This window comes from Leopardus geoffroyi, chromosome E2, assembly GCF_018350155.1.
Source record: "Leopardus geoffroyi isolate Oge1 chromosome E2, O.geoffroyi_Oge1_pat1.0, whole genome shotgun sequence".
Lineage (NCBI taxonomy): Eukaryota > Metazoa > Chordata > Mammalia > Carnivora > Felidae > Leopardus > Leopardus geoffroyi.
In genome coordinates, this window is record NC_059335.1 from 49,269,513 (window position 1) to 49,296,846 (window position 27,334).

Here is a 27,334-nt window from a genome sequence, read left to right on the forward strand (position 1 = left end):
GCTCCTGGAGGCTCAGCCTCACAAACCATGAGACCATGACCTGAACTGAGATCAAGCGTTGGACGCTTAACCAACTGAGCCACCGAGGCATCCCTGAGCTTCCGACTCTTGATTTTTGGCTCAGATCATGACCTAACGGTTGTGGGACTGAGCCCCACATTGAGCTCCGCGACGGCGTGGAGTCTGCTTCGGATTCTCTTCGCCCCTCTTCCTTGCTCGTGAGCTCTCTCTAAAATTTAAAAATAAATATTTTCCCAATTTGGTGAATCTTACTAAAAATGTGGATGGGATACAGAAACATTATAAACAGTCCTTTTATGTTCTCCTCAAAAGGAGTTTCTCTCAACTCACAGCTATAAGTGATTAGAAAAATATATAATAATCTAGGAATTCTACTCCTGATTATACCTAAGTTTGGAGGGAGAGAGTTTTGAAGCATTTGAATGGAATGTTTAAGTGAGTAAACAGGAAATCAGGCTAAAGCAAAAAGACCTGACAGCTGGAGGAAATCATATGCTGAAGATCATGGAAAGAAACATCTATAACCATCAGGAATAACTTAATTGAGCATGTGAGGAGATTTGTTTTTCAACCTTAAGACAATCTAAAATTTGGGGCACCTGGGTGGCTCAGTCGGTTGAGCCACCGACTTCATCTCAGATCATGATCTCACGGTTTGTGAGTTCGAGCCCCACATCGGGCTCTGTGCTGACAGCTCTGAGCCTGGAGCCTGCTTTGGATTCTGGATCTCCCTCACTCGCTGCCCCTCCCCGGCTCATGCTGTCTTTCTCTGTCTCAGAAATGAACATTAAATAAAATAAAAAAAAAAAAAAGACAATCTAAAATTAATCTTAAAAAAGCACAAAATTTGAGAAAATTTAGTATTAATGTATTATTATCAATACTAATCTATGTATTTCCAAATTCTTTTATTTGGAATTTGTCAATTTAACACTACTGAACATAAGTATTAAATCTTGTTTCAACTTGAATTAGCCCTTGGGATATTATTTTAAAAAAGAATTCGAGGGGCGCCTGGGTGGCGCAGTCGGTTAAGCGTCCGACTTCAGCCAGGTCACGATCTCGCGGTCCGTGAGTTCGAGCCCCGCATCGGGCTCTGGGCTGATGGCTCAGAGCCTGGAGCCTGTTTCCGATTCTGTGTCTCCCTCTCTCTCTGCCCCTCCCCCGTTCATGCTCTGTCTCTCTCTGTCCCAAAAAAAATAAAATAAAACGTTGAAAAAAAAAAAAAAAAAAAAAAGAATTCGAGGGGTGCCTGGGTGGCTCAGTTGGTTAAGCGTCCCACTCCTGATTCTGGCTCAGGGAATGATCTCACGGTTCATGAGATCGAGCCCTGTGTTGGGCTCTGTGATGACAGCGCAGAGCCTGCTTGGGATATTCTTTCTTTCTCTCTCTCTCTCTCTCTCTCCCCCCCCTCCCCACTCTCTCTCAAAATAAATAAATAAACATTTTTTAAAAATTATTAAAAAAATATTCCTAGTCTAGGGATGCCTGGCTGGCTCAGTTGGTAGAGCATGCGACTCTTGATCTCAATGTTCTAAGTCTGATCCCCACGTTGGGTGTACAGATAACATTTTATTTTATTGATTTAAAGTTTATTTAGAGGGAGAGAGAGAGCATGCGCACATGAGCAGGGGAGGCACAGAGAGAGACGGAGAGAGAGAATCCCAAGCAGGCCCCGTGCTGTCATCGCAGAGCCCAACACAGGGCTCGATCTCACGAATCATGAGATCATTACCTGAGCAAGAATCAGGAGTGGGACACTTAACTGAATGAGCTACTCAGGCACCCGCCCTCCTTTTTTTTATTTCAGAGAGAGAGAGAGAGAGAGAGAGAGAGAGAGAGCGAGCAGGCATGCACATGAGCAGGGGACAGGGGCAGAGGGAAAGAGAGACTCTTAGGCAGGTCCCACAGTGAGCATGGTACCTGACACGGGGATCATGACCTGAGCAAAAAATCAATCAAGACCAGAGCAAAAATCAAGAGTCGGACACTCAACCGACTGAGCCACCCAGGGACCCCAAGATAACTCAAAAAAACTAATATCTTAAAAAAAAAAAAAAAATTCCAGTGTAAAATGAATCTGTGACAAGGGCAACTGGGCGGCTCAGTCGATTGAGCATCCAACTTCAGCTCGGGTCATGATCTCACGGTTTACGAGTTCGAGCCCCACATCGGGCTTGTTGCTGTCAGCCTGTCAGCGCAAAGTCCGCTTTGGGTCCTGTTTCCCGCTCTCTGCCCCCCACCCCCAAACTTACGTTCTCTCTCTCTCTCTCTCTCAAAAAATTAAACATTAAAAAAAAAATCTGTGACCTTATTTATTAAAAAAATTTTTTTTGCCCCTAAGTAATATCTCTACACCCAACATGGGGCTCAAACGTAAGTCACATGCTCTACCAAGTGAGCCAGCGAGGTGCCTCCACGGGGCATACAGGGAGTGCTGTCCTTCTCCTTGGCCTACACTAGTAACCCATACTTCCAAGAGCCCCATCTTCCTCTCACTTTATCACGGTTATTGGCATTTCTGAGCTCTTGGTGAACAAATCTACAGGATGAAGCCAACACTTTAGCCAGACACTAAAGATACCTTTGCAGTACCTCAGAGGACCTGCATTAACAGACTAGGAAAGGTGATCTGGTGGGCCGGGGTCAGTGTTCACCCACTAGTGAGTCCTGGATTCTCCAAAAAGAGAGAGAAATAAATGAAGTCCAATAATGAACATGAATGCTGAGGTGCTGGATGGTTCACCTGGCAGGAAGGAGGACTGAGGAGAAGGCTGTGACACCACCAGGCAGCTCAGGGCGTCACAGTATGTCATGATTCGGCAGTTTCCTGTCTGAGACACCGCGAAGGTCTTCTGGAAACGGTACTTGTGCTGGCCCTGGCTGGAGGGCAGGCAGCTCAGGAAACGTGCCTGGGAGCCCCCGGGTTGCTGTGAAATCTGATCCCGATGCTGCACAAGAAGTTTTTGCAAATCCTAAAGTGAAAAAGATTTTGTAAATGTGCAGCCTTTTCATTTGATATTCCCCTCATACACAATTCCTTGATTTAATATGGGATGTTTTCTCCATTATATGAAACCACTGACATGAATCCTAGAGGACTGATGCGGTTTTCACAGTATTTCAACCAGCAACTGAACTAAGGAGAGCACAGATCATAAAATAGTAGCGTTCAAAGTCTTTAATGGTCATTTTGTCTAAACCCATCATTTTAGGGGTAGATTCAGGGAGGTAAAAATGACTTAGGGTTCAAATTATCAGCTAGCTGATTAATTTCTTAAAAGTTCAAATTGCAGAATTCACCCTCAAGTGTGCACGCTGCCCTAATCAAGAATGAAACACGTGTTCTTGTTTATTTCCTGAAAAGCATGATAGATCCTTCTTTGTATCTGAGAGGAACGGAAATCCAATTTAGATTCCTCTTCCGTTTTTATCCCGAAAGCTCTCTGGATGAGAAAGGGTAAACCTACCTGGACACGACTATGAAGCTTAGCGCACTCATCAGTGAGGACTTGAAGTTGGAGCCGGCACTGTGCCGATTCTAACTCGGCCTGCTTCCTTAGCATCTGCTCCTTCAGTAAGGAACTAGAAGGGGAAGCCAACAACAGGGGGAGATTAGGAAGGCGGCAAAAGACCTCCCATCAAGATGTCAGATTAAGTTCATGCTCTGATATACACACTTTGCTGTAAATATGTCGCGATGGTGAATATGAATGTAACAAAAGAGAAAGCTCTCACATCCAGAAACACTACAGAAAAGTAGCATGCAGGGCTGAACTCTTGAATCACTGAGGTTCAGTGTTAAGGAAGGCAGTGAGGACCAGGAGTTTGGCTCTTACCATGGAACGAGACTAAAAATGCAAAAATGCCAAATGAGGGAACAGAGCCAAGCTTATCGCTTGAGTTAGGGCCAAAAGAGTAAAATGGCGTGTTAAAAGACCACAAAGTTATCTGCTGGATTAAAAGAAAATAATAAGCTGCCAGCTGTTCATCAGATACTGAAATTAAGTAATACTACAAAAATGAGGCTGAAGTTAAAAAGATAGAAAGTATATACCTGGAAAATACTAAGATCATTTAGAATTCAACAGCATGAATAGGTATAAAGAGGAATTATACATAAGGAAAAAAATACATTCACCAAGAACAAAAATAAATTTGTATGTACCTAAAGACACTTTCAAAACATGAAATGCAAAAAAAAAAAAAAAAAAAAAAAATTTCCACTCCAACAAGATAGGATAGAAAAAAGATGAAAGCTGGAAAGGAAGGGATAAAGCTGCCCAACTTATCTTCACGGAAAATTCAAGAGAAGTCACAAATTATTAGAGCTCAGCAAGGCGCTGGAATTAAGATCAAGAAAATTAGATTGGGGCACCTGGCTGGCTCAGTAGGAGTAGCATGTATCTCTTAATGTCGGGGTCGTGAGTTCGGGCCCCATGTTGGGTATAGAGATTACTAAAAAAATAGACTTAAGAAAAAAAAAGAAATTTAGATCAAGTATTTCCCATATGCCAGGTAACTGATTAGTAAATGTAATACAAAAAAATTCATTCACAACAGCAAGTCTAACAATAACAACCTAGGAATACAGTGAAAGGGCATGCCAAGACCTTTATGAAGCAAAGTACACTAGGAGAAGGCACGAGAAAACAGCGAATAAGCGGAAGGATATTACAGAATGCTCATGGCTGGAAAGACTCAAAATCATGAAGATGGAACTTCTCAAAAATTTAATGCAATTTCAATCAAGATTTCAAAAGTTTCCTTTGAAATCTTGATTGAAATTACATTAAATGGAACTCAGCCAACTAATTTTAAAATTAATACGGAAGAGCAAAGTGCCAAGAATAGCAAAGTCAATTTGAAGAACAAGGTGGGGGGACGTATTTTAAAGCTACAACCTGGGAATACTGGGGTGAGAATTAACAAAGAGACCACAGAACCTAAGAGTAGTTCGTTCAAATACAGAAACTTAATCTAGCGTAGAGGTAGCAATGAAAACTTACACAGGAAGAACATATTACTTAATAATTACACTACAACAACTGGCTATCTGTAAAACGAGATTTAAGAAATATTCAAAACCTATGTAAAAAGCAAAAATTTAAAGACCTTTAGATGATGTTACGTCTTTAAGACTTTGAAGTACTAGAGACAAAAAAACCCACAAAACAAGTGATAAAGGACTGTGTTAAAATTAAAAACTCATGTTCAACCAAAGATACCATAAACAAATTAAAGAGACAAGCCCAGACTGGAGGACTATATCTGCAATACATACAAGCAACAAAGCATCAGTACAGCTGACGCTGAACAACACGGGTTTGAGCCTCGCCAGTCCATTTACTGTGGATTTTTTTCAATAAATACATTGGAAAACTTTTTGGAAATTTGGAACAATTTGAAAAAACTCACAGATAAACTGCGTAGCCCAGAAATATGGAAAAAATTAAAAGTTAGATATTATTGTAAGGATATAGTGTAGAATACATATAACATATAAAATATATGTTAACCCACTGTTTATGTTACCAGGGAGGTTTCTAGTCAACAGTAGGCTATTAATAAGTAGTTCAGCTTTGGGGGAGTTGAAAGTTATATGTGGATTTTCCACTGTGGGATGGGCTGGCACCTCTAACTCCTGGGTCAACTGTATAAGGAAAACACAAAAAACTATACAGATCAATAAGAAACAAGCAATGTATTTTGCTCAGTATCAATGAACAAATGATATAAGCAAAACTGACAGAAGAGTATGTCCAACTTCAATAATAACTTAGGAAATGCAGATTAAGTAAATACTATTTCACTTCACGAGACCATCAAAATTAAGTCTGATAATACAAAGCAGACGAAGTATGAAAAAATAAGAAATCTGGCTTCTGCTGGCGGGAATATATATATTGGGAAGAGCTTCCTGGAGGAACAATTTGACAGTATCTAGTAAAGCTGAAATTATATGTGACCTATGATAAAGTAATTCCATTTCTAGACCTAAGGAGACTATTGCCCATCTCTCTGCACCGTGGCTTACGTTAACAAAAACTGGAAACCACCTTAACTGTCCACAACTACAAAACATGGATAGGAAAATTCTAAATTAGAGAACTAGAAGACTATACAGAAGTTAAAATGAATAAGCTAGAGCTATACGAAGTTGGATATGTGCCCCAATCATAATACTAAACCAAAAAAACAAGTTACAGAGGAAAATCATAATCCAATAACATTTGTATAAAGTGTAAAAACTTCCTAAATCATACTATAATATGATTTATAACTCCTCTGAGGAAAGTGATGGAATTAAGGACATGTAGTTCATGAGGAAGCTTTTGCTCTATCTGTAATGATTTACTTATTTACTTAAGGCCTTAAACAAATATGGCAAGTTGTTAAGATCTGATAAAGTCAAGTACAAGGGTGCTCACTGAAGTCTCTATTTATTGGCATTTTCAAAATGTTCACATTTTCTAAAGAGGATAGGGGGCATACTGATTATGTGTAATCAGCAAGGTTTATTTTTAATTTTACTTCCAGTGTAGCTAACATACAGTATTCTGTTAATTTCAGGTGTGCAATATAGTGTTTCAACAATTCTATATATTACTCAGTGCTCCTCAAGGTAAGTGTACTCTTGGGGTGCTTGGGTGGCTCGGTAGGTTGAGTGTCCAACCATTGATGTCGACTCAGGTCATGATCCCAGGGTCGTGGGATCAAGTCCCGTGTCTGGCTCTGTGCTGAGCATGGAGCCTGCTTGGGATTTTCTCTCTCCCTTTGCCCCTCTTCCTAGATTGCACACTTGCTCTCTTTCAAAAATAAATAAATAAATAATAACAACAACAGTTAAGTGTACTCTTAATCTCCATCACCTATTTCACTCATCACCTGCCTCCCCCCCGCCCCCCCCGCCCCCATCTCCCCTCTGGTAACCATGTGTTTGTTCTCTATAGTTAAGAGTCTGTTTTTTGGTTTGTCTCCCCCCCACCCCTTTGTCTACTTGTTTCTCAAATTGCACATGAGTGAAATCATATGGTATTTGTCTTTCTCTGACTGGCTTACTTCACCTAGAATAATACGCTTTAGCTCCATCCATGTTGTTGTAAATGGCAAGATTTGGTATATACATACTACCTCTTCTTTCTCCGTTCATCTGTTGATGGACACTTGGGCTGCTTCCACAGTTTGGCTATTGTACATAATGCTGCTCGAAACATGGGGGAGCATATATCCCTATGAATTAGTGTTTTTGTAAACTATGGGTAAATACTCAGTAACGTGATGACTGGATTGTAGGATAGTTCTAGTTTTAATTTTTTGAGGCAACTTCCATACTGTCTTCTACAGTGGCTGTACCAGTTTGCATTCCCATCAACAGTGCACGATGGTTCCCTTTTCTCCACATCCTCGCCAACACCTACGGTTTCTTGTGGTTTTGATTTTAGCCAACAGGTGTGAGAGGATATCTCATTACAGTTTTGATTTGCATTTCCCTGATGAGTGATGTCCACCATTTTTCATGTGTCTGTTGGTCATGTGTATGTCTTCTTTGGAGAAATGTCTGGTCATGTCTTCTGCCCATTTTTAAATTGGATTCTTTGGGTGTGTGTGTGTGTGTGTATTGATTTGTATAAATTCTTTATATATTTTGGATACTAACCCTTTATCAGATATGTGATTTGTGAATATCTTCTCCCATTCCATAGGTTGCCTTTTAGTTTTATTGGTTGTTTCCTTTGCTATGCAGAAGCTTTTTATTTTGATGTGGTTCCAATAGCTTATTTTTGCTTTTGTTTACCTTGTCTCAGGAGACCTATCTAGAAAAATATTGCTACGGCTGATGGCAGAGTAATTAGTGCCTGTGTTCTCTTCTAGGATTTTTATGGTTTTAGCTCTCAAATTTAGGTCCTCCATCCATTTTGAGTTTATTCTTGTGTATGGTGTGACAAAGTGGTACAGTCTCATTCTTCTGCATGTAGCTGCCCAGTTTTCCCAATACGATTTGTTGAAGAAACGGTCTTTTTCTCATTGCGTATTCTTTCCTGCTTTCTCAAAGATTAATGGCCATATAATTGTGGGTTGATTTCTGGGCGTTCCAGCGTTCCATTGATCCACGTGCCTATTTTTGTGCCAGTACCATACAGTTTTGACTACTACATCTTTGTAATATAACTTGAAGTCTGAACTGTGATGCTTTCAGGTTTATTTTTCTTTTCCCAAATTGCTTTGGCTATTCGGGGTCTTTTATCATTCCATACAAATTTTAGGAATGCTTGTTCTAGTTCTGTGAAAAATGCCGTTGGTATTTTGACAGGGATCACATTAAATGAGTACACTGCTTTGGGCAATATAGACATTTTAACAATATCTGTTCTTCCAGTCCACGAGCATGGAATGTCTTCCATTTCTTTGTGTCATCTTGAATTTCTTTCATCAACATTTTATAGTTTTCAGAGTACAGGTCTTTCACCTCTTAAGTTTATTCCTAGGTTTTGGGGGTTTTTGGTGCAATTGTAAGTGGGACTGTTAATTTCTCCTTCTACTGCTTCATCATTAGTATACAGAAATGCAACAGATTTCTGTACACTGATTTTTCATCCTGCCAATTGACTGAATTCATTTATCAGTTCTAGCAGTTTTTGGTGGCCTTTGGGTTCTCTACATATAGTATCATGTCATCAGCAAACAGTGAAAGTTTCACTTCTTCCTTACCAATTTCGATGCCTTTTATTTTTATATTTTATTTCTCTTGTCTGATTGCTGTGGTGAGAGTGGACATCCCTGTCTTGTTCCTGACCTCAGGGAAAAACCTCTCAGTTTTTAAGGATGATGGGTTTTCCATATATCGCCTTTATTGTGTTGAGGTACGTTCCCTCTAAATCTACTTTGTTGAGGGTTTTTTATCATGAATCGATGTTGTACTTTGTCAAATGCTTTTTCTGCATCTACTGAAATGACTATGCTTTTTATCCTTTCTCTGAGATAATATATCACACTGGTTAATTTGTAAATAACAGATCACCCTTGTATCTCAGGAATAAATCCCACTTGATCATGGTTAAATTTTTAAGTGTATTATTGGATTTGGTTTGCTAATACTCTGTTGAGGATTTCTGTATCTATGTTCATCAGAGATATTAGTCTATAGTTCTCTCTCTCTTTTTTAGTTCTCTTTTTTTGTGTGGTGTCTTTATCTGGTTTTGGTATCAGGGAGGCACTTGCCTCATAGAATGAATTTGGAAGTTTTCCTTCCTCTTCTATTTTTTGGAAAAGTTAGAAGAATGGTTATTAACTCCTCTTTAAACTTTGGTAGACTTCACCTGTAAAGCCAACTGGTCCTGGACGTTGGTTTGTTGGGAGTTTTCTGAGTAATCAGCAAAGTTTTTTTTTTTAATGTTTTTTTTTTTTTTTTTTTTTAATTTATTTTTGAGACAGAGAGAGACAGAGCATGAGCAGGGGAGGGGCAGAGACAGAGGGAGACACAGAATCCGAAGCAGGCTCCAGGCTCTGAGCTGTCAGCACAGAGCCTGACGTAAGGCTCGAACCCATGTACCGTGAGATCATGACCTGAGCTGCAGTCGGACGCTCAACCGACTGAGCCACCCAGGCGCCCCGCAAAGTTTTAAATACAATCATATATTAACTGCGACACCTACAAAGTAAGCTTTTTAAACAAAATTGCCCTCTCCACACAGCTACCATGTAAAAATGCTAAGTATTTGTTGGACCAAATATGAAAAAATAAGGAAGAAAATGAAAATCACCTGTAATTCCACTAGTCAGTGACTACCTGTAGTATTTTTTTTTCACTTTGCAAAAATATAATCACCATAATGTACTTTCACATGACAAAATATTATGTGCACTTTAACATCAGTTTAAATAAATGTGTAGAATTCTATCACATGAATATGCCAGAGTTTACTCAATTAGTTAATTCTCTCAGTTTGGATTATTAACAATGCTTACATTTTTTTTTTTTTTAAGTTTCTTTTTGAGGGGGAAAGAGAGAGAGGGACAGAGCACATGAGTGGGGGAGGGGCAGAGAGAGCGACACACAGAATTTGAAGCAGGCTCCAGGCTCTGAGCTGTCAGCACATAGCCCAAAATGGGGCTCAGATCCAGGGATAAGATCATGACCTGAGCCGAAGTCAGATGCTTAACAAACCAAGCCCCCCAGGCCCCCTGGATTATTAACAATGTTTAAATGAAAAGTCTCATTAAATAAATCTTTGCACGCATTTCTTCACAAATTGTTTCTTTAGAATAAATGCCTGCAGATTTACTTTTGAAGGCTTTTAAAGCATAGTGCCAAAGGCCTCTAAATAGTTGTGTTGGTGTACATTCTTACCAGCAGTGTTGTGAGAAAACCCAAGTCCCTACACTCTTTCAGTGGGGGGATATATATTTTTTTAATGTTCTTAAAGTTTATTTTAAGTAGTGTTATTACCAATTGTTCTTGGGCTTCCAAAATGCTGATAATTTCTTGCACAGCACTACACGTGCAAAGCTTCACTTAGGAATCTTTCATGGAGAGTGCTGCTGTAGGAGGGCTTAGCGACACGAACAAACAAACGGGGGAACAAATGGCAACACTTAAGCCGTGTGCCAGATCCTCTTTTCTGTTACTGCTTTGTTTAAAGTATCATTAAGCTTATTCTAGGGAAGAGGAGATTAAGACTTGGAGAATGTTCCAAGTGGTCATGAACTGTATACAAAAAGTAAGATGAGGAATTCCTGACTAAGGTATTTAGCAGCAGAGGCAGGCAGTAAATGTAATCCTTAGGGAAGAATCTGAATAAGCTACAAAAATTCCAGGGACTCACTCTGCTGGGGTCTGCCGCCCACACCAGGTGTGAGGTATTACTGGAGGGCTATAGGTTTCTCTATGACTTTTGATTCGGAGAGGGCTTAAGACACCATGGACTTTTGATTCGGAGAGGGCTTAAGACACCATGGTCTTCTTCCCTGGGTCACGCTACTACAGGCTTAAGTGTCAGAGCTGATTCCAAGTTGGTGGGGATAGCTAAGTGCTCCTGCGGAAGGAAAAGTCACTCCATTCCTTCTGAATTTACCTGTTCTAATCTGCACATGGCACTCAGGCCCTGAAAGCAGAAACTTACAAGAGGTACAGGGCACAGAAGAAATGAGCAGCAGGGTCTACCACCTGTCATCCTTCTTTCACCTTTCCCTTCTTCCCCCCACCCCCCCCCCCCCTTATTTTAGACTAAGAGGTCGGGGGGAGAGGGGCAGAGGGAAAAACAGAGCGAATCTTAAGTAGGCTCCATGTTCAGTGTGGAGCCCAATGCAGGGCTCGATCCCACGACCCAGGGATCATGACCTGAGCTGAAATCAAGACTGGGCTCAATTGAGCCACTCAGGTGCCCCTTCCCCCCGTTTCAAGGAAGGAGATTTTCATGATCCAGGTGTCAGTCTTCCCAGAATGAAAATATTATGTGATGAAACACTGGTTAATATTCCTTAGATTACAGGACAGAAACTTTACTTTAGCTGGCCAACTAAAATTGAAAACTAACGTTATCACCGAGAAATCCACTGGAAACTCATTTAGGCATGGCTGAATTGAGGGTCAGGAATCCGTCTTCCTCCACTGCTTAGCTCTGCTTTCTTGTGCAATGACTTCATTTTTAGATAAGCTCCCCCTACCCTTTAGTTGAGAAGGGTCATTCAGTGAACCTGGGGCCTATACTCACTGAGCTAGCTGAAGTTGGAATTAGTTGTTGCTCTGAAACCGCATTTAAAAAAAAAAACGTTCATTTATTTTCAAAAGAGGGTGAGAGAGAGAGTGCAAATGGGGGAAGGCAGAGAGAGAGAGAGGGGGAGACAGAATCCAAAGCAGGCTCCAGGTTCTGAACTGTCAGCACAGAGCCTGACGCGGGACTCAAACCCAGAAACCACGAGGTCATGACCTGAGCCGAAGTCGGACGCTTAGCTGACTGAGCCACCCAGGCGCCCCTCCAAAACATCAAGAACACACCATGCAGACCTCCCTCAGAAGACATCAGATGTGTATTTATAAATCACAATGGGAGACAGATTGCCAGTGATCCCCAGTACGGTCCAAGTAAAGCCCGAGAACCACCTTAAGTGTGACTCATACCTCCTTTTTCAGATTTGCCAGGTAGTCAGATTCTTGTCACCTACCTTTTCATTTGCTCATGTTCACTAGTGTCCAGAGCTCTCAGGGTTCGGGCATAAAGAACCACGATGTCACTGTGCTTGGCTTTCTTGTTGCACTAAAGAGCCCAACAAGACAAAGTTAGTTGGTTCTAGGAACCCTGACCTAACATGCTGACTGTGCACATGCACAGTCCTTATGTACGGTTCTTACCTGAGGACATTTTCGTGTCTGTCCCTTGAGCCACTTAGAAATGCACTTATACCCAAAGAGGTGCCCACAGCGTAACGCTGAGAGTCGGTGATCCCCAGCATTGGTCCACAGTTCCAAACATATTGTGCAAGTGTCCCCTTCTTCATCATCCATAGGAACAGAAGATGGAAGAGGACTGGTCTTCTGGGGAGACTGGACGGAAACCAGAATACATTCAGATTAGAGAGAATGATATCGGTCTTGAAGAGGATGTGCGACTGTCACATCAACAAAACCACACAAAAACAATACAAACCCAACTGAAAACACTGTAGCAAAACCGCAACAGTTCGGAATCACTTGCCATTCTTTGTTAAAACGCAAGCTGGCCAAATGTTTCATAACAAGCCAGGAAAATACTACCATCCTTTCATCTTAGGAAATTCTTGGACATTTTTTCCATGCAAATGAAGAAAAGGAGCTATGTTTACAAAGATACAAAACAGAACAAAACAGACCTGCCAGTTACCCAGATAATCAACAACAGGGAATAGCAGGTTTGTTATACGTTCAAAATTAGATTCATAATCAACTCAAGCAGTTATACTTGGCTCATGTAAATCAAAATTAAAAACAAAAAAGGATATAAACAGCTTACCAAAAAATACAAATGGTTCGTTAAGTGTTTATTTATAACTGAAAAATGCAAATTAAAGTAAGAGATCATTTTTTCATTTATTAGATGGTATAAGCTGATGTCTGATGACACCAAGCAATGTTGAGGGTTAATGAAGAAATGGGCATGTTTATATATTGTTGCTGCAGGTAGAAAGTGACATAAATTGCCCATGGCATTATCTATAAAGACTAAAATACATGTATCTTTCCTTTTTTAAAAAATGTCTATTTATTTTGAGAGAGACAGAGAGGAGAGAGCATGTGCATGTGAGCGGGGGATGGGCAGACAGAGAATCCCAAGCAGCTGTCAGTGTAGAGCCTGATGTGGGCTCAATCCCACAGGCCATGAGATCATGACCTGAGCCAAAATCAAGAGTTGGATGCTTAACCGACTGAGCTCCCATGTATCTTTCCTTTGACAGAGCAATCTCTCTGCTAAAATATACCTAGCATATATTCATCACAAATACTTGCAAGACAACTGTACAAAGCAAGCACTTGTACCAGGGAAGGAAGGAAGGAAGGAAGGAAGGAAGGAAGGAAGGAAGGAAGGAAGGAAGGAAGGAAGGAAGGAAAGGGAGAGCAAGAGAAAGAAGAAACAAATATAGTGTATGTGACAAAAGAGTTGACCAAAAATTTATTTATAGATGGGACACTATGCAGTGATTCATGAGAGTCAACTTTATGTACTGATAAAAGGTATAATCAAAACTTAACCTTGTTAGGTAGGCAGGACAAGTTATCCTCACATCTACCCCTACTGTTACTTTTATTTTTTAATGTTTATTTATTTTTGAGAGAGAAAGAGAGAGACAGCACGAGTGGAGGAGGGGCAGAGAGAGAGGGAGACATAAATCCAAAGCAGTCTCCAGGCTCTGAGCTGTCAGCGCAGAGCCCGACATAGGACTGGAAACCATGAGCTGTGAGATCATGACCTCAGATCATGACGTCCAAGTAGGACGTCTAACGCCTGAGCCACCCAGGTGCCCCTACCCCTGCTTTTTTAAACCTATGAGGAAGCAGCCACATAAATGAGTAAGTGGACTGGACCCACACCCTGACCTCCCACCTGCAAAGTCTGCAAACTTTCCACTTTAGCCTGCAGCCTCTTCTTTAAATGGAAATCACCACTTCATTTAAAAGGATGCTCATATTACCTGTTTGGGAAGGGTCTCTCCTTCACGGATACTTGTAACTTCTTGTTCTGCTGAGGTACCTCCTACTTGGTCTGCCAAGTCATTTCCAGAAATGATAAGATTAGTAACGCACAAAAGAAGACAGAAGTCAGGAATGAGAGTCTAGCAGGAGAGCCTAGCGTATCACAGCTTTCCATTTCTAATTGGTAGTATTGTTTTAAGTTTCCTAAGTTGTAACAGTGAATTTATTTTTTAACTTCTTTTGGATATTTTCAAATATGCATAAAACTAGACTGAACAGTATAAATAACATGTAAGTACTCATCACCCAATTAAAAAAAACATCGATCTTGTTGCCAATCTTTTCCCAACTAAGTCCCCCCAGCCCCATTATTTTCTTTTACAAAGCTTTACAACAAACTCTAAAATGTCATTTCACTTATAAAAACTTTTGTAATACTAACTGATAAAGATTTCTTTTTACATCAACACTATCCTTATCATGCCTAACAAAACTAATGATCTCTTAATACTAATACTCAGTTCATATTCAAAATTTCCCAGTTGTTTTCAAGTTACTCATCACACTACATTTATTGCTATCAGAATCTAAGCAAGGCCTCCACAACGAGTTTGACTGTTACATATGTGACGTTTTTTTCACTCTAACAATTCTTCATTTTTATCCCTTCCCCGTCACTGATTTGTTGAAAGATATCTGGTCATTTGTCTTATGAAACACTCTAATCCCAAATTTGACTGACTGCTTCCTTGTGGTATTGCTTAACTATTTGCTCTTTCACCGATATTTCCTATAAACTGGCAGTTAAACCTAAGGGCTTCAGTGGATTCAATTCTGTTTTCTGGCAAGAAGAGGGGCAGCAAGAATACTTCTTTGGTTGTATGCTTCTTCTTCTTTTTAATTTTTTAACATTTGTTCATCTTTCAGAGACAGAGACAGAATGCAAGCAGGGGAGGGGCAGAGAGAGAGGGAGACACAGAATCGAAAGCAGGCTCCAGGCTGTGAGCTGTCAGCACAAGAGCCCGACACGGGGCTCAAACCCACAAACTGTGAAATCATGACCTGAGCCAAAGTCAGACGCTCAACTGACTGAGCCACCCAGCACCACTCCCACACCGACCAAAGTTTTTTTTTTTTTTTGTAATTTTACTGTACTGCCTCTAGACTTCAAAGTACTCCCTACTTCTGGGTTTTATCACATCTATTATTCTAATAATAGAATGGTTTCTTTTTTTACACTAGGTCTCTGATCCACTTATTTCTTAATTTTATAGTGTGAGGAATGAATCCAGTTTGTTTTCCAGTTAGCAATCCAGTTTTTACAATATTAATTTAAAAGTCTGTCTTTTCCCCACTATTTGAGATATTCTCTTTCCAATATACTAGAACTTCACGTACATTTAGATCTTTTTTCTAGATGTTCCAAAGGAACACATTTTAGATTTAAATGGTTGCATCTCTGGTACTATTTACCTTGTTCTTCTACTTACTGCAAACTGGGCAACCTGGTTATTATCTCTAGAGTCTTAAGCAGACTCGGGGATTTGGGGGGCAGTAACAGTATTTCCTAAGTGCTATGGATGTTTCTTTCTTTTTTTAAATTTTATTTTTAAGTAACCTCTACACACATCATGGGCTTGAACTTACAACCCTGAGACCAAAAGTCGCTTGCTCTGCTGACTCAGCCAGCCAGGCGCCCCTCTATGGAGATTTCTGATTGCAACACATCAAAATGCACATTATGGTCTGGTGGTGTCAGCTTGCTTCCTCCATTGAAAGGAATCCCATCAACCTTTCAACCTGTTTTAGGATCCACCGCTAATCTTTGCCTAGATACAGAATTCCATGAGGAGTCACACAATTATGACTTTTTCCTGTCATCTCTGCTCCAATATTAGCTGGAGTTATTCTATTTCAAAGAACTTCCTTGGGGGTAGGTGGGAGAAATGAAGAGGCAAAGAGAATTTTTAGGGCAGTAAGAGTACCCTATATAATGATGGGGATGGCATTACACATTTGTCGAAACCCACAGAATGGAAAACCTGAGGTGAACCCTAAGGTAAAGCACGGACTTGGAGTGAACATGCCCCGGATTAGATGCACCATTCTGGCGAGCGGTGCTAACAGGGAGGCTGTGCACGTGTGAGGACAGGAGTGTGTGGAAATCTCCACGCTGTCCTCTCAATTTTGTTGTGAACCTTAAATACTCTTAACAAACAAACAAAACCTCCTTCATCAGCCAATATTTGGTTTTCCTGAATACAGTTCACCCAGGTAAAACAGGATAAATGCGTAATCCTTTATTTACCAGTTTTCAGAGTAATGCGTCAGGGCTCTAATAACTTAGGATGCTGATAAGTGAGCTTTTAAAAAAGCACATAATTATGAATTAGGATTTTTCACAGATTTGATGTATTTCAACCTATATCTCAATCCATACTCCAAGAATACACCCATTATTCGTTTTGATGCTCAAACTGTCCCATCTTGAGGCCACTTAGGAGCCCCTTTAAAGTTGCTCCTACGCCTACCGACCTGATGACTCTCTGAGAGATGGCTCCCTTGCTTTCTAGCACAAACGCCCTAGGCTCATTTTGTGTATTTCCTATCCCAGTCTTGGAAAGCCATTTCTCCAAGAAGTCCTGAGTCCCTTTAGTGGGAAAAGACCATAATCTGGGGTATCAGAGGGTAAGCAGGACATATGCTCCAGGGTCTCTGCCCACTACTGCTAAACATAGCTCTGCTTGCATAATACATGGCATTACAGTAGGACTTAAAAACTGGCCGACTAGACAGGGTACCGAATTTACAACGCTTTTCTTTAAATAAAGAACCTACTACCTTATGAGATGTCAAAGAAGATGAAAGAGAATATAAAATGCCATTACAAAGTGACCAACTGACTGGGTCACAGGTCACATTAAATTTCAAGTCAGATCAAATCCTCTCTATGGAATCATGGCCAGTGAAAGCTTTGTACTGTATGAAGCAGGCATCTACTGACATCTGGGGGCAAAAGGGAAAGTATCACATCACAAGTCTAGACTTTCTAGCTTTCTGGGTATTAGCCCTGTGAATCCAAAACTGAGCAACATACTCACCTTCTGTAACAACGGCTCTAGGTTCCTCTTCCTGGACAACAACCTCCTCATACTCTGTGGAGCTGTCGGAATCAGAACTACTGGAGACCTGCAAGTCCTCAGAGACAGGATTCCTGGTCTCTGAACCATGAGACGTGGTTGGCAACTGAGGCTGGGTCCGGCTCACTTGAAAGTAAGCGTCCAATGGTGCTCTGGACCTACGTAAGCAAAAAGACAACAGAATTACAGTACCATGGACCATCAACACAAGAAAAAGCCACAGTAATCTGAGAGTAAATCCTGGTCATTTCAACCCATCTCCAGGCAGTTAAATGTGCCTTTGAACACTGAAGCACAAATAGTAGTTTTAGGCAGATGTTGGCTGGCCCGGATATTCTCTTTTCCACTCAATTATTACATTAGCCACACTGGAGGTTGACTCTTGCTAAAACCAAATTCTACTTTACTGGCCTTTGGCCGTGTGTCAGTATCTTTTAAAGGACACAACTCAGCAATCTGTCTCCTGATATTAGGGGTTGAAAGAGAGCGGGAAAGAAGAAAAAGGGCTCTGCTGATCAAAAATGGCCTCAAGGGAATTCTGCTCCTGCAACAACACAGACCAAGGTCCTTCGGGGTAGAATGTGAAGTCCTGCTTCAGGCATCATGGTTTTACCTCTTATTTTAAAACATTATTTTTCTTTTTAAGTTTAAATAATGTCAGCTATGATATCAAATGTTATCATGATGTCAGGCATGATATCAAAAATTAACTCAAGATGAGAAGAGCAGGGAGCAGAATTAACCCTATTCTGGCTGGCTGAGTTTTAACCATACCCATTACCGTGCTGTAGTTTCGTTCACAACCCACCTATCAAACCACACCCCACTTACAGCACAGAATGACATTCGATAGTAAAAATCAGAAAGGTGTTCTGTACTTCCTCTAGCTGATAATTATAAAGTATTACTGAAAGGTAATCTACTTTTAAGTTTTAATAACTGTCTTTATAACATTAAGATACATTATTACCCAGAAACATTGTTGGAGACTGCTCACTCAGAAAAAAACTGATTTCTTCTAGTTCGGCTACAATTTATGGCAAACTAGGGTGTTCTATTAAAAATGATGACAGAATGGAACAAAATAAATATTTGGTATCTAATTCAACAGAAGATACACGTTTGTAAAAAAAAAAAAAAAACAAAAGAAAGAAAGTAATGTGAATAAATTGAAATGAGAAGTAGCAATTGTGAATCCTTTTTGACTCACAATTTAAAAGTGTGCCGTTCAGGGCACCTGGGTGGCTCAGTCGGTCAAGCGTCCGACTTCAGCTCAGGCCACGATCTTGCAGTTTGTAGGTTTGAGCCCCACATGGGGCTCTCTGCTGTCAGTGTGGAGCCTGCTTCAAATCCTCTGTCTTCCTCTCTCTCTGCCCCCTTCCCTGCTTGCACTCTCTTGCTCAAAAAATAAAAAATACGAATTTAAAAAAAGTACACCAATTCAGTGGTTTTCAGCATAACTACAGGTTAGATAACCATCACCACTATCTTCTTCCAAAACATTTTCGCCATACCTAAAAGGAACCCTGTACACATATAACCAGTCCTTCCTTCTTCTCCCCTTTCTGCAACCTCTAGCAATCACTAATTTAATTTCGGTCTCTGTAGACTTGCCTATTCTGGACATTTCATATGGTACAATCATAATATATATGGCCTTTTGTGTCTGGTCTCTTTCATAACTTCATGATATATACAAGGACCACGTCACCTGTGAATAGCTATAGTTTGATTTCATCCTTTCTAATTGGAATGCCTTTTATTTCTTTTTTTTTTTTTTTTTTTTGTCTAATTGCTCTGGCGAGAACCTCCAGTACAGCAGCAAACAGAATTGGCAAATTCTTGTTCCTGACCTTAGGAATAAAGCTTTCAGTCTTTAGTAAGTTAGTAAGTTAGATGAGGGTTTTTTATTCATGGTCTTTATCAGACTGCTAGTCTGTTCTTTTTATCATTAAGGAATTTTGTCAAATGCTTCTTCATCTATTAAGATGTTCATGTTTTTTTCCCCTTTATGTATTAATATAGTATCTCACTATTTTTTTTTTTTAAATTTTTTTAACGTTTATTTATTTTTGGGACAGAGAGAGACAGAGCATGAACGGGGGAGGGGCAGAGAGAGAGGGAGACACAGAATCGGAAACAGGCTCCAGGCTCTGAGCCATCAGCCCAGAGCCCGACGCGGGGCTCGAACTCACGGACCGCGAGATCGTGACCTGGCTGAAGTAGGACGCTTAACCGACTGCGCCACCCAGGCGCCCCACTATTTATTTTTTTTTAACGTTTACTTATTATTGAGAGACAGAGACAGAGCATGAGCAGGGGAGGGACAGAGAGAGGGGGAGACACAGAATTCAAAGCAGGCTCCAGGCTCTGAGCTGTCAGCACAGAGCCCGACGCAGGGCCTGAACCCACAAACTGTGAGATCATGACCCGAGTTGAAGTCAGACACTTTACCGACTGAGCCACCCAGGGACCCTATTTTTTTTATACGTTGAATCAGCCTTGCTTTCCTAGAACAAATCCTGTTTGGTTTTAGTGTATCATCTCTTTTATATGTTGTTGGATTCAGTTTGCTAGTATTTTGTTGAGAAACGTTGTATCTACATTCATAAATTACCAATAAACGATATTGGTCTATAGTTTTCTTGTGATGCCTTTATATGTTTTTGGTATTGGAATAATACTGACCTCAAAGAATCAGGAAGTATTCCCCCTGCTTCCATTTTTTTGAAAAGTTTGTTAAGTATTGGTGTTATTTCATTTTTTCTTTTAACTGGGAAAATAACTTTATTTTCTTTAGGTGTATGGGCAGATGTTTAGTCTCAGAATGTTTGGAATTGCTTCTAGGTACCAGCAGCCTTGGTGACTTTGAGCTCAGGGAAGCACACAGACTTGCTCAATGGCTAGCACTCGCCCACTGTTACAATGTTGCCAGTCTAGACATCCCGGAAGCAGGGGGACAGGTCCACAGACAAGCTCTGGTGGCGTTTTTCAAAGCAGTTGTATTTTTGGAGGTAGTGGAAGTAGGCTCAGTGGATGACAATGGTTCTTTTCATCTTTATCTTCGTCACCAGACCAGACAGAATCTGCCCTCGGATGGAGACCTTATGAATAAAGGGGCATTTCTTGCCACTACAGGTGCACTCAATGGCCTCCTTGGGCATCTGGAAGCCCCGACCAATGTTTTTGTAGTATCACAGGAGCTTCTCCTTGCTGGTTTCTCCAAACAAAACCCTCATTTTTTGTTTGTTTTTTAATGTTTATTGAGAGAGAGAGAGAGAGAGAGAGAGAGAGAGAGCGTGCGCGAGCAGGAGAGGGGCAGAGAGACAGAGAGAGAGAATCCTAAGTAGGCTCCACATTGTCAGCACAAAGCCCAATGTGCTCGATCCCACAATCCATGAGATCACGACCTGAGCCAAAATCAAGTCAGACGCTCAACTGACTGAGCCACCCAGGTGCCCCTAGCAGAACCCTCTTCTTATTTTGAAAGATAATTGGCTGCTTTTGGTAGGCATGCTCAGTCAGAATGTCTGCCATCTTCCCAATCGTCTGAAAAAGGGAAAGTCCAGAGGGTGTCTGGGCTTCCTCATCAACTGCCTATTGATTTCACCTTTAAACATTTGGTAGCCTTCACCAGGGAAGCCACTTACTTCTGGGCTCTTCTGTGTGAATTTTGTTTTTAAATTACTAATTCAATCCCTTTATTTGTTAATCATCTATTCAGATTTTGTTTCTCTTCTTGAAAGAATACTGATAAACATGCCTTCTTAGAAGTTTGTCAATTTCACCTAAATTATCTAATTTCTTGGTATAACACTGTTCACAGGGGTGCTTGGGTGGCTCAGTCAGTGGAGCATCCGACTCTTGATTTTGGCTCAGGTCACAATCCCAGGGTCACAGGATTGAGCCCCACATGGGGCTCTGTGCCAGGTGTGAAGCCTGCTTGGGATTCTGTCTCTCTTCCTTTGCCCCTGTCCCCTGCTCTCTAAAACACCAAAAAAATCCCAAAACAAAAACAAAAATGTTCACAGTATTCCCCTATAAAATTGCTTTCTTCTGTAAGAGTGATAGTGATGTTCTTTCACTCCTGATTACTCTGGGTCTTCTCTCTTTCTTGGTCAGTCTACCTAGAAGTTGGTCAATTTTGTTGATTTTTCAGAAAACCAACTTTTGGATTAGCTGGTTTTCTCTCTTGGTTTTCTATTTCTATGAAATCTATTTCATTCATATCTGCTCTACTGGTCATTATTTCCTTCTTTCTGCTTGCTTGCTTTGATTTCTGGATTTTTTATTTTGTTTGCTTTTCTTTTTCTAGTTCCTTAAGCTAAGTTATTGAGTACTTTTTATCCTTTCTTAGCATGGCATTTAACAGCTATACATTTCCTTCTAAACACTGCTTTAGCTGCATCCTAAAAGTTTTGGTATACTAGGTTTTTCTCTTAATTCATCTCAAAGTATTTCCTAATTTTTCTTGGGATTTCTTCTTTGAACTCTTGGTTATTTAGGAGTTGTGTAATTTCTGCATACTTGTGAAATGCCCCAAATTCTTTGTTACTGATGTCCAGTTTCATTCTGTTGTGGTCAGAGAACATATTTTATATGATTTCAATCCTTTAATTTTATTGAGTCTTGTTTTATGCCCTAACATGTGATCTGTCCTGGAAAATGCTCCGTGTGCACTTGAGAAATAGGGATACTCTGCTATTAAGTGGAATTTTCTATTAGATCTAGTAGGGTTACAGTATTGTTCAAGTTTTTTGGCTCCTTGTTGACTTTCTCCCTAGTTGTTAAACTCATTATCAAAAGTGGAGTACGGACATCTCCTATTATTACCAGTGAATTGTAGATTTCTACCACCAATTATGACAGTTTTTGCTTCATGTATTGGGGGCACTGTTACAGGGGCATATAGGTTTATAATGGTTATATCTTCTAGATGGATTGGCCCTTTTATCATTATAAAATGTCATTCTTCAACGTTTATTTATTTTTGGGACAGAGAGAGACAGAGCATGAACAGGGGAGGGGCAGAGAGAGAGGGAGACACAGAATCGGAAACAGGCTCCAGGCTCTGAGCCATCAGCCCAGAGCCCGACGCGGGGCTCGAACTCACGGACCGCGAGATCGTGACCTGGCTGAAGTCGGACGCTTAACTGACTGCGTCACCCAGGCGCCCCTAAAATGTCATTCTTGACTCTTATAACAATCTTTAAAAAATTTTTTTCTTTAAAGTTTATTCATTTTGAGAGGGAAGAGCATAAGCACAAGGTGGGGAGGGGCCGGGAGAGAAAGGGAGAAAGAGAGAGAATCCCAAGCAGGCTCCACACCACGAGCACAGAGTCCAATGCGTGTCTTGAATGCACGAACCTTGAGATCTTGACCCAAACTGAGGTTGGACGCTTAACTGACTAAGTCACCCAGGCACCCTGACTCTTATAACAATATTGGTCTTAAGGTCTATTTCGTCTGATATTAGTATATTAACTCCTACTCTCTTATGGTTACTGTTTGCATAATGTTATTTTGGTCCATCCTTTTACTCTCAACCTACTAATATCTTTGAATCTAAACTGTCTTGTAGACAGAATACAGTTGGATTAAAAAAAAAAAAACATCTCAATGCTGCTGATCTGTACTTTTTGATTTGTGTTTAATACAACTGCATTTAAGGCAGGATTTATATCTACTGTTTTGCTGTTTTCTTTCTTTCTTTAAGATGTCTTTTATTTTTAAGCAAACTCTACACCTAACATGGGGCTCAAACTCACAACTGTGAGATCAAGAGCCACAGGCTGAAACTGAGAGGCACCCCTGCTTTGCTCTTTTCTATATGACTATGTCTTTTTTGTTCATATAGAAATGTCTATTCCAAATTCTAATAGAAAAGTTTAGGGGTGCCTGGCTGGCTAGTCGGTGAAGTGTGTGACTCTTGATGTCGGGGTTGTGGATTCAAGCCCCATGTTAGGTGCAGAAATTACTCAAAAATTTAAAAAATCTTGGGACACCTGGGTGGCTTAGTCTGGTGAACATCCAACTCTTGATTTCAGCTCAGGTCATTATCTCAGGGTTCAAGAGTTTGAGGAGCCAATAAGTCTCCTGGTCTTCGCTGAGTGTGTGACTGTGTGTGTATGCTGGGGCACACCTTCAGTAATCAGCCAGGCAGGTGACAATTCTTCCTGCTTGTGCAGAGCCTCAACGCCAATAAGAGTTGAGGAATTAGTGCCTTCTTAGGTCTTTCTGGGGCGCGGGCACAGTTGTACACAGCCCTTGGCATATGTGTGGCCTTCTAGATTTCTAAGAATATGTCAGAGCTTTTCAAAACCCCTACGAAGATCTCATTCCTTAGCTTTTCCTTTTAAGCTTTTTGGTTAGTTTAGTTTGCCCCAGTCGTTATGCACCACCTCAGGCAGCCTCTGGGGAAAAGGCTTTTAGGCTTTTTAGACTGGGCCTAAGTGCTAAATCAGGAATAGCCCTGCAGGTGAGATCTTCTAGGAAACCACCAAACAGGACAAAGAAAGGGAATTCTCTGGGAATGAGGCTCTGAAGGAGCTTCCATTCCATTCTACTCCCTCACGTTTTCACCGTGATCGCAGGCAGTGGCTTTTCATGGTTACACTAAGCCGAAGAGGGATCTGGGAACAAGGAATGTCACGAAGCTTACCGTTCTACTGACATCAGCTGTTTGGTTTGGTTTGGTTTTTAATATTCGCTCCCTGAAAATGGTGTAAGTATCTGTTTAATTTCCAGCATCCTGCAAGTTGATTCTGCTAAATTTTGCCAACTGTTTCAGAGGTCTGGCCGTTTTTACTGAGGTCACTCAGGTTTCCTTTTTAAAAAATACTAATAAGCAACTTTATCAACTTATTTTTGGGAATTGTGTGTGAGCAGCAGCTTTAGCTACCATGAGACCAGCACATAAGAACAGTATTTCTTAAGTACATTTTAATCAAATGAAATCCACACTAAAGTGAGGCTGAGGGGCTACTGGGCATGCACACTGAGCATTCCTGCATAGAAACTGGAAAAAAAAATCAAGTGATTAAAAAACACTCATTAACATTAAGACAGTAAAAGGCATTTCCAAAGTCAGACGGGGACACAGGAAAGGGGACTATCGTCATGAGGAAGTGCTAGGGTGTCTGTGGGAGTACAACCTTGAAACCCAAGAAATCCTCTTTCCCTCCACTTATTATCTCTGAATTGAAAACCAGTGTTAGTTCTTGCCCCTTGCCTAGCCTCTATAGTCCCAGATTCCATAAGCTCCATGAAAACAGGTACCCTGATCTGTCCTGCTCACAATGTATCTCCAAGGCAAAGTTCAGTCTCTCCCAGAGTGGAATGTCAGAAATATCTGATGAATGAGTGATGATGCTGACAGCCAGAATCAGAATCAAGCAGCCTCAAACAAAGAAACGGGAAAGGAGTTTGTGATCTTGGCTGAGAAGCCTGTTAGGAAAAATACCTCATTACTCAGTTTTCTCCGACTCTGGCTTCTCAGTGGAGTCTGAGGCACAGCTGCTCACCCTGGCCCAGGCTGTCAGCACCTGGCCCAGAAATGGTCTATCAGGGGAGTAAATGCCAAACACCACAGTGAGAAATTCACGTTAAGAATTCAGAAGGTATTGGGGCGCCTGGGTGGCGCAGTCGGTTAAGCGTCCGACTTCAACCAGGTCATGATCTAGCGGTCCGTGAGTTCGAGCCCCGCATCGGGCTCTGGGCTGATGGCTCAGAGCCTGGAGCCTGTTTCCGATTCTGTGTCTCCCTCTCTCTCTGCCCCTCCCCCGTTCATGCTCTGTCTCTCTCTGTCCCAAAAATAAATAAAAACGTTGAAAAAAAAAAAAAAAAAGAATTCAGAAGGTATAGGGGCGCCTGGGTGGCTCAGTCGGTTAAGCGTCCGACTTCGGCTCGGGTCATGATCTCTCAGTCTGTGAGTTCGAGCCCCGCGTCGGGCTCTGTGCTGACCGCTCAGAGCCTGGAGCCTGTTTCAGATTCTGTGTCTCCCTCTCTCTGACCCTCCCCTGTTCATGCTCTGTCTCTCTCTGTCTCAAAAATAAACGTTAAAAAAAATTAAAAAACAAAAAAGAATTCAGAAGGTATAAAAAAAATAACAAAAAGAAATTCAGAAGGTAAAATAAGCAATTGGTCCTGGAAAAGCTCATATTTTTATGTGAATTTAGTGTGGCATTTACTTAAAACACAATATTCAGGGGGAAGAAGTTTCAATACCACATTTACGTGGCTCCAGAATCCATGTTCTCTCCACGTAACTGCACAGTCCCTGGCCCCTTAGATTTATTCGCTTTGTACAGACAAACATACAGTTGTCAAAGAGCTCAACTAACATCCTTCAATATCTAGGTTCTATAACCCAGTTTCTGAGCACAGAAGCAATTTTCTGATCAGAGTTTAGCTTCTGTGTATAAATACCTTTTAGGAGAATTATGCTAACGGTGCCAGCAAGAGAATCTGGTCTCTGTGGTATTTCCATTTGTCTCTGTAAATTGGCATCTGGTTTATAAGCATCACTCTCCTGTGAGTTGGTAAGTGTACCCCACCAAGAGCAATCAGCTCTGCCCCCAACTCCCCTCCCCCAAGTGAGTATATGAACATCCAAGGCTGAGGAATACTGTGAGGCCTCCTGGCAGTCAGCCAGTTCCTGGGGACACCACTCTCACCTCTCAGCCCACTTACTTTGAAAGGCTCCCCAAACAGCACTGCAAGGTGCCTCCCCTATGACACAAACATACGAAATCTTACTCTGCCTTCACAATCAGAATGGCACCTTACATAACAGTAGCATGCGTGTGAAACTCTTGTCGACACAAAACGAAGCACATCAACCCTGATGGGTCACATCCAGAAAAGACCAGGCTCCAGAGACTGGACCAGCTGTAACAGAGCACCCTCCCCTTGCCCCAAACAGTAATCGCCAGAACCCAGGCAAAAGGATGCCGAATCCAGGATCAGAAGGCGCAATCCCAATTCCAGAGGTACCACAGTCAAAACACAAATGATTCCATCAGCTTCCTCATTTGTAAAACACAGTGAACAGGTGGCCTAGTTACTGCTTGTTAGTATCATCTCTTCATTTCCATAATGTAAGGAAAACACACAGATCTGACCGAAGCTTCCTCTGTCTGTCTGTATAGAAAACAAGTGAGATCAGGGTTCCAATACCAGCCCAACTCCATCCCTGCAGTGGCTATGAGACCCTGAACAAAACACTTTCTCAGGGTCCAAGTTTCCCTCACATATAAAATAAAGATCTTTTTTTTTTTTTTCAACGTTTATTTATTTTTGGGACAGAGAGAGACAGAGCATGAACGGGGGAGGGGCAGAGAGAGAGGGAGACACAGAATCGGAAACAGGCTCCGGGCTCTGAGCCACCAGCCCAGAGCCCGACGCGGGGCTCGAACTCACGGACCGCGAGATCGTGACCTGGCTGAAGTCGGACGCTTAACCGACTGCGCCACCCAGGCGCCCCTAAAATAAAGATCTTAAATTCAATCTACGTGAAATAAAGGGTTTCAAATAAAGGAGGAAGTTAAAAAACAGACAAGGCACAGACACCGGTTACTTTTCATAACGACCCTGTCAGGACCTGACAGCTAAGGTCTTCAAGAGGCAAGTTCAACCCAAAAACTATAAAAGAAAATTACTTTCAACTCCGCAACACACTCTCGGGTGAGGAGGGGTGGAATGTTTCCCCACTTAGCGAGATAAGCTCTAACTTTACTCACACCGTACTTTTCACAAGGCTTCTCTGAATCCAGCCCGCCTGTCTTCCAAAGTCTACTACCCCGTTACACGGAATGCCAGTGAACAACGGATCCTGGGTAGCCGAAATGTGGACTCAGGACTTAAAAAAGTACTTCTGCGACGTCCAGCGATCTGAGCAAGAGCCACTTACTTCTCCAGAAGCGGCTGCCAACGAACCAGCACCTACTTTCCAAAGCACCTCAGTGCAACTGAGTCTCTCGGTTACTCTGTGAATAAGGCAAGCGCT

General features: G+C 41.3%; 1 protein-coding gene and 1 pseudogene across 1 annotated transcript in view; both read right to left on the bottom strand.

Moving 5' to 3' along the window:
- RFWD3 (ring finger and WD repeat domain 3) overlaps positions 1-27,334 on the bottom strand; it is a 43,405-nt gene that overhangs the window by 10,661 nt on the left and 5,410 nt on the right. The window contains exons 3-8 of the mRNA XM_045443539.1: positions 17,290-17,486; positions 14,188-14,258; positions 12,374-12,565; positions 12,187-12,278; positions 3,492-3,606; positions 2,768-2,996 (exon numbers count right to left, since the gene is read on the bottom strand). Coding sequence (XP_045299495.1) covers positions 2,768-2,996; positions 3,492-3,606; positions 12,187-12,278; positions 12,374-12,565; positions 14,188-14,258; positions 17,290-17,486 — 896 coding nt within the window. The remainder of the gene's footprint in view (positions 1-2,767; positions 2,997-3,491; positions 3,607-12,186; positions 12,279-12,373; positions 12,566-14,187; positions 14,259-17,289; positions 17,487-27,334) is intronic.
- Positions 19,806-21,218, bottom strand: LOC123579449 (annotated as a pseudogene).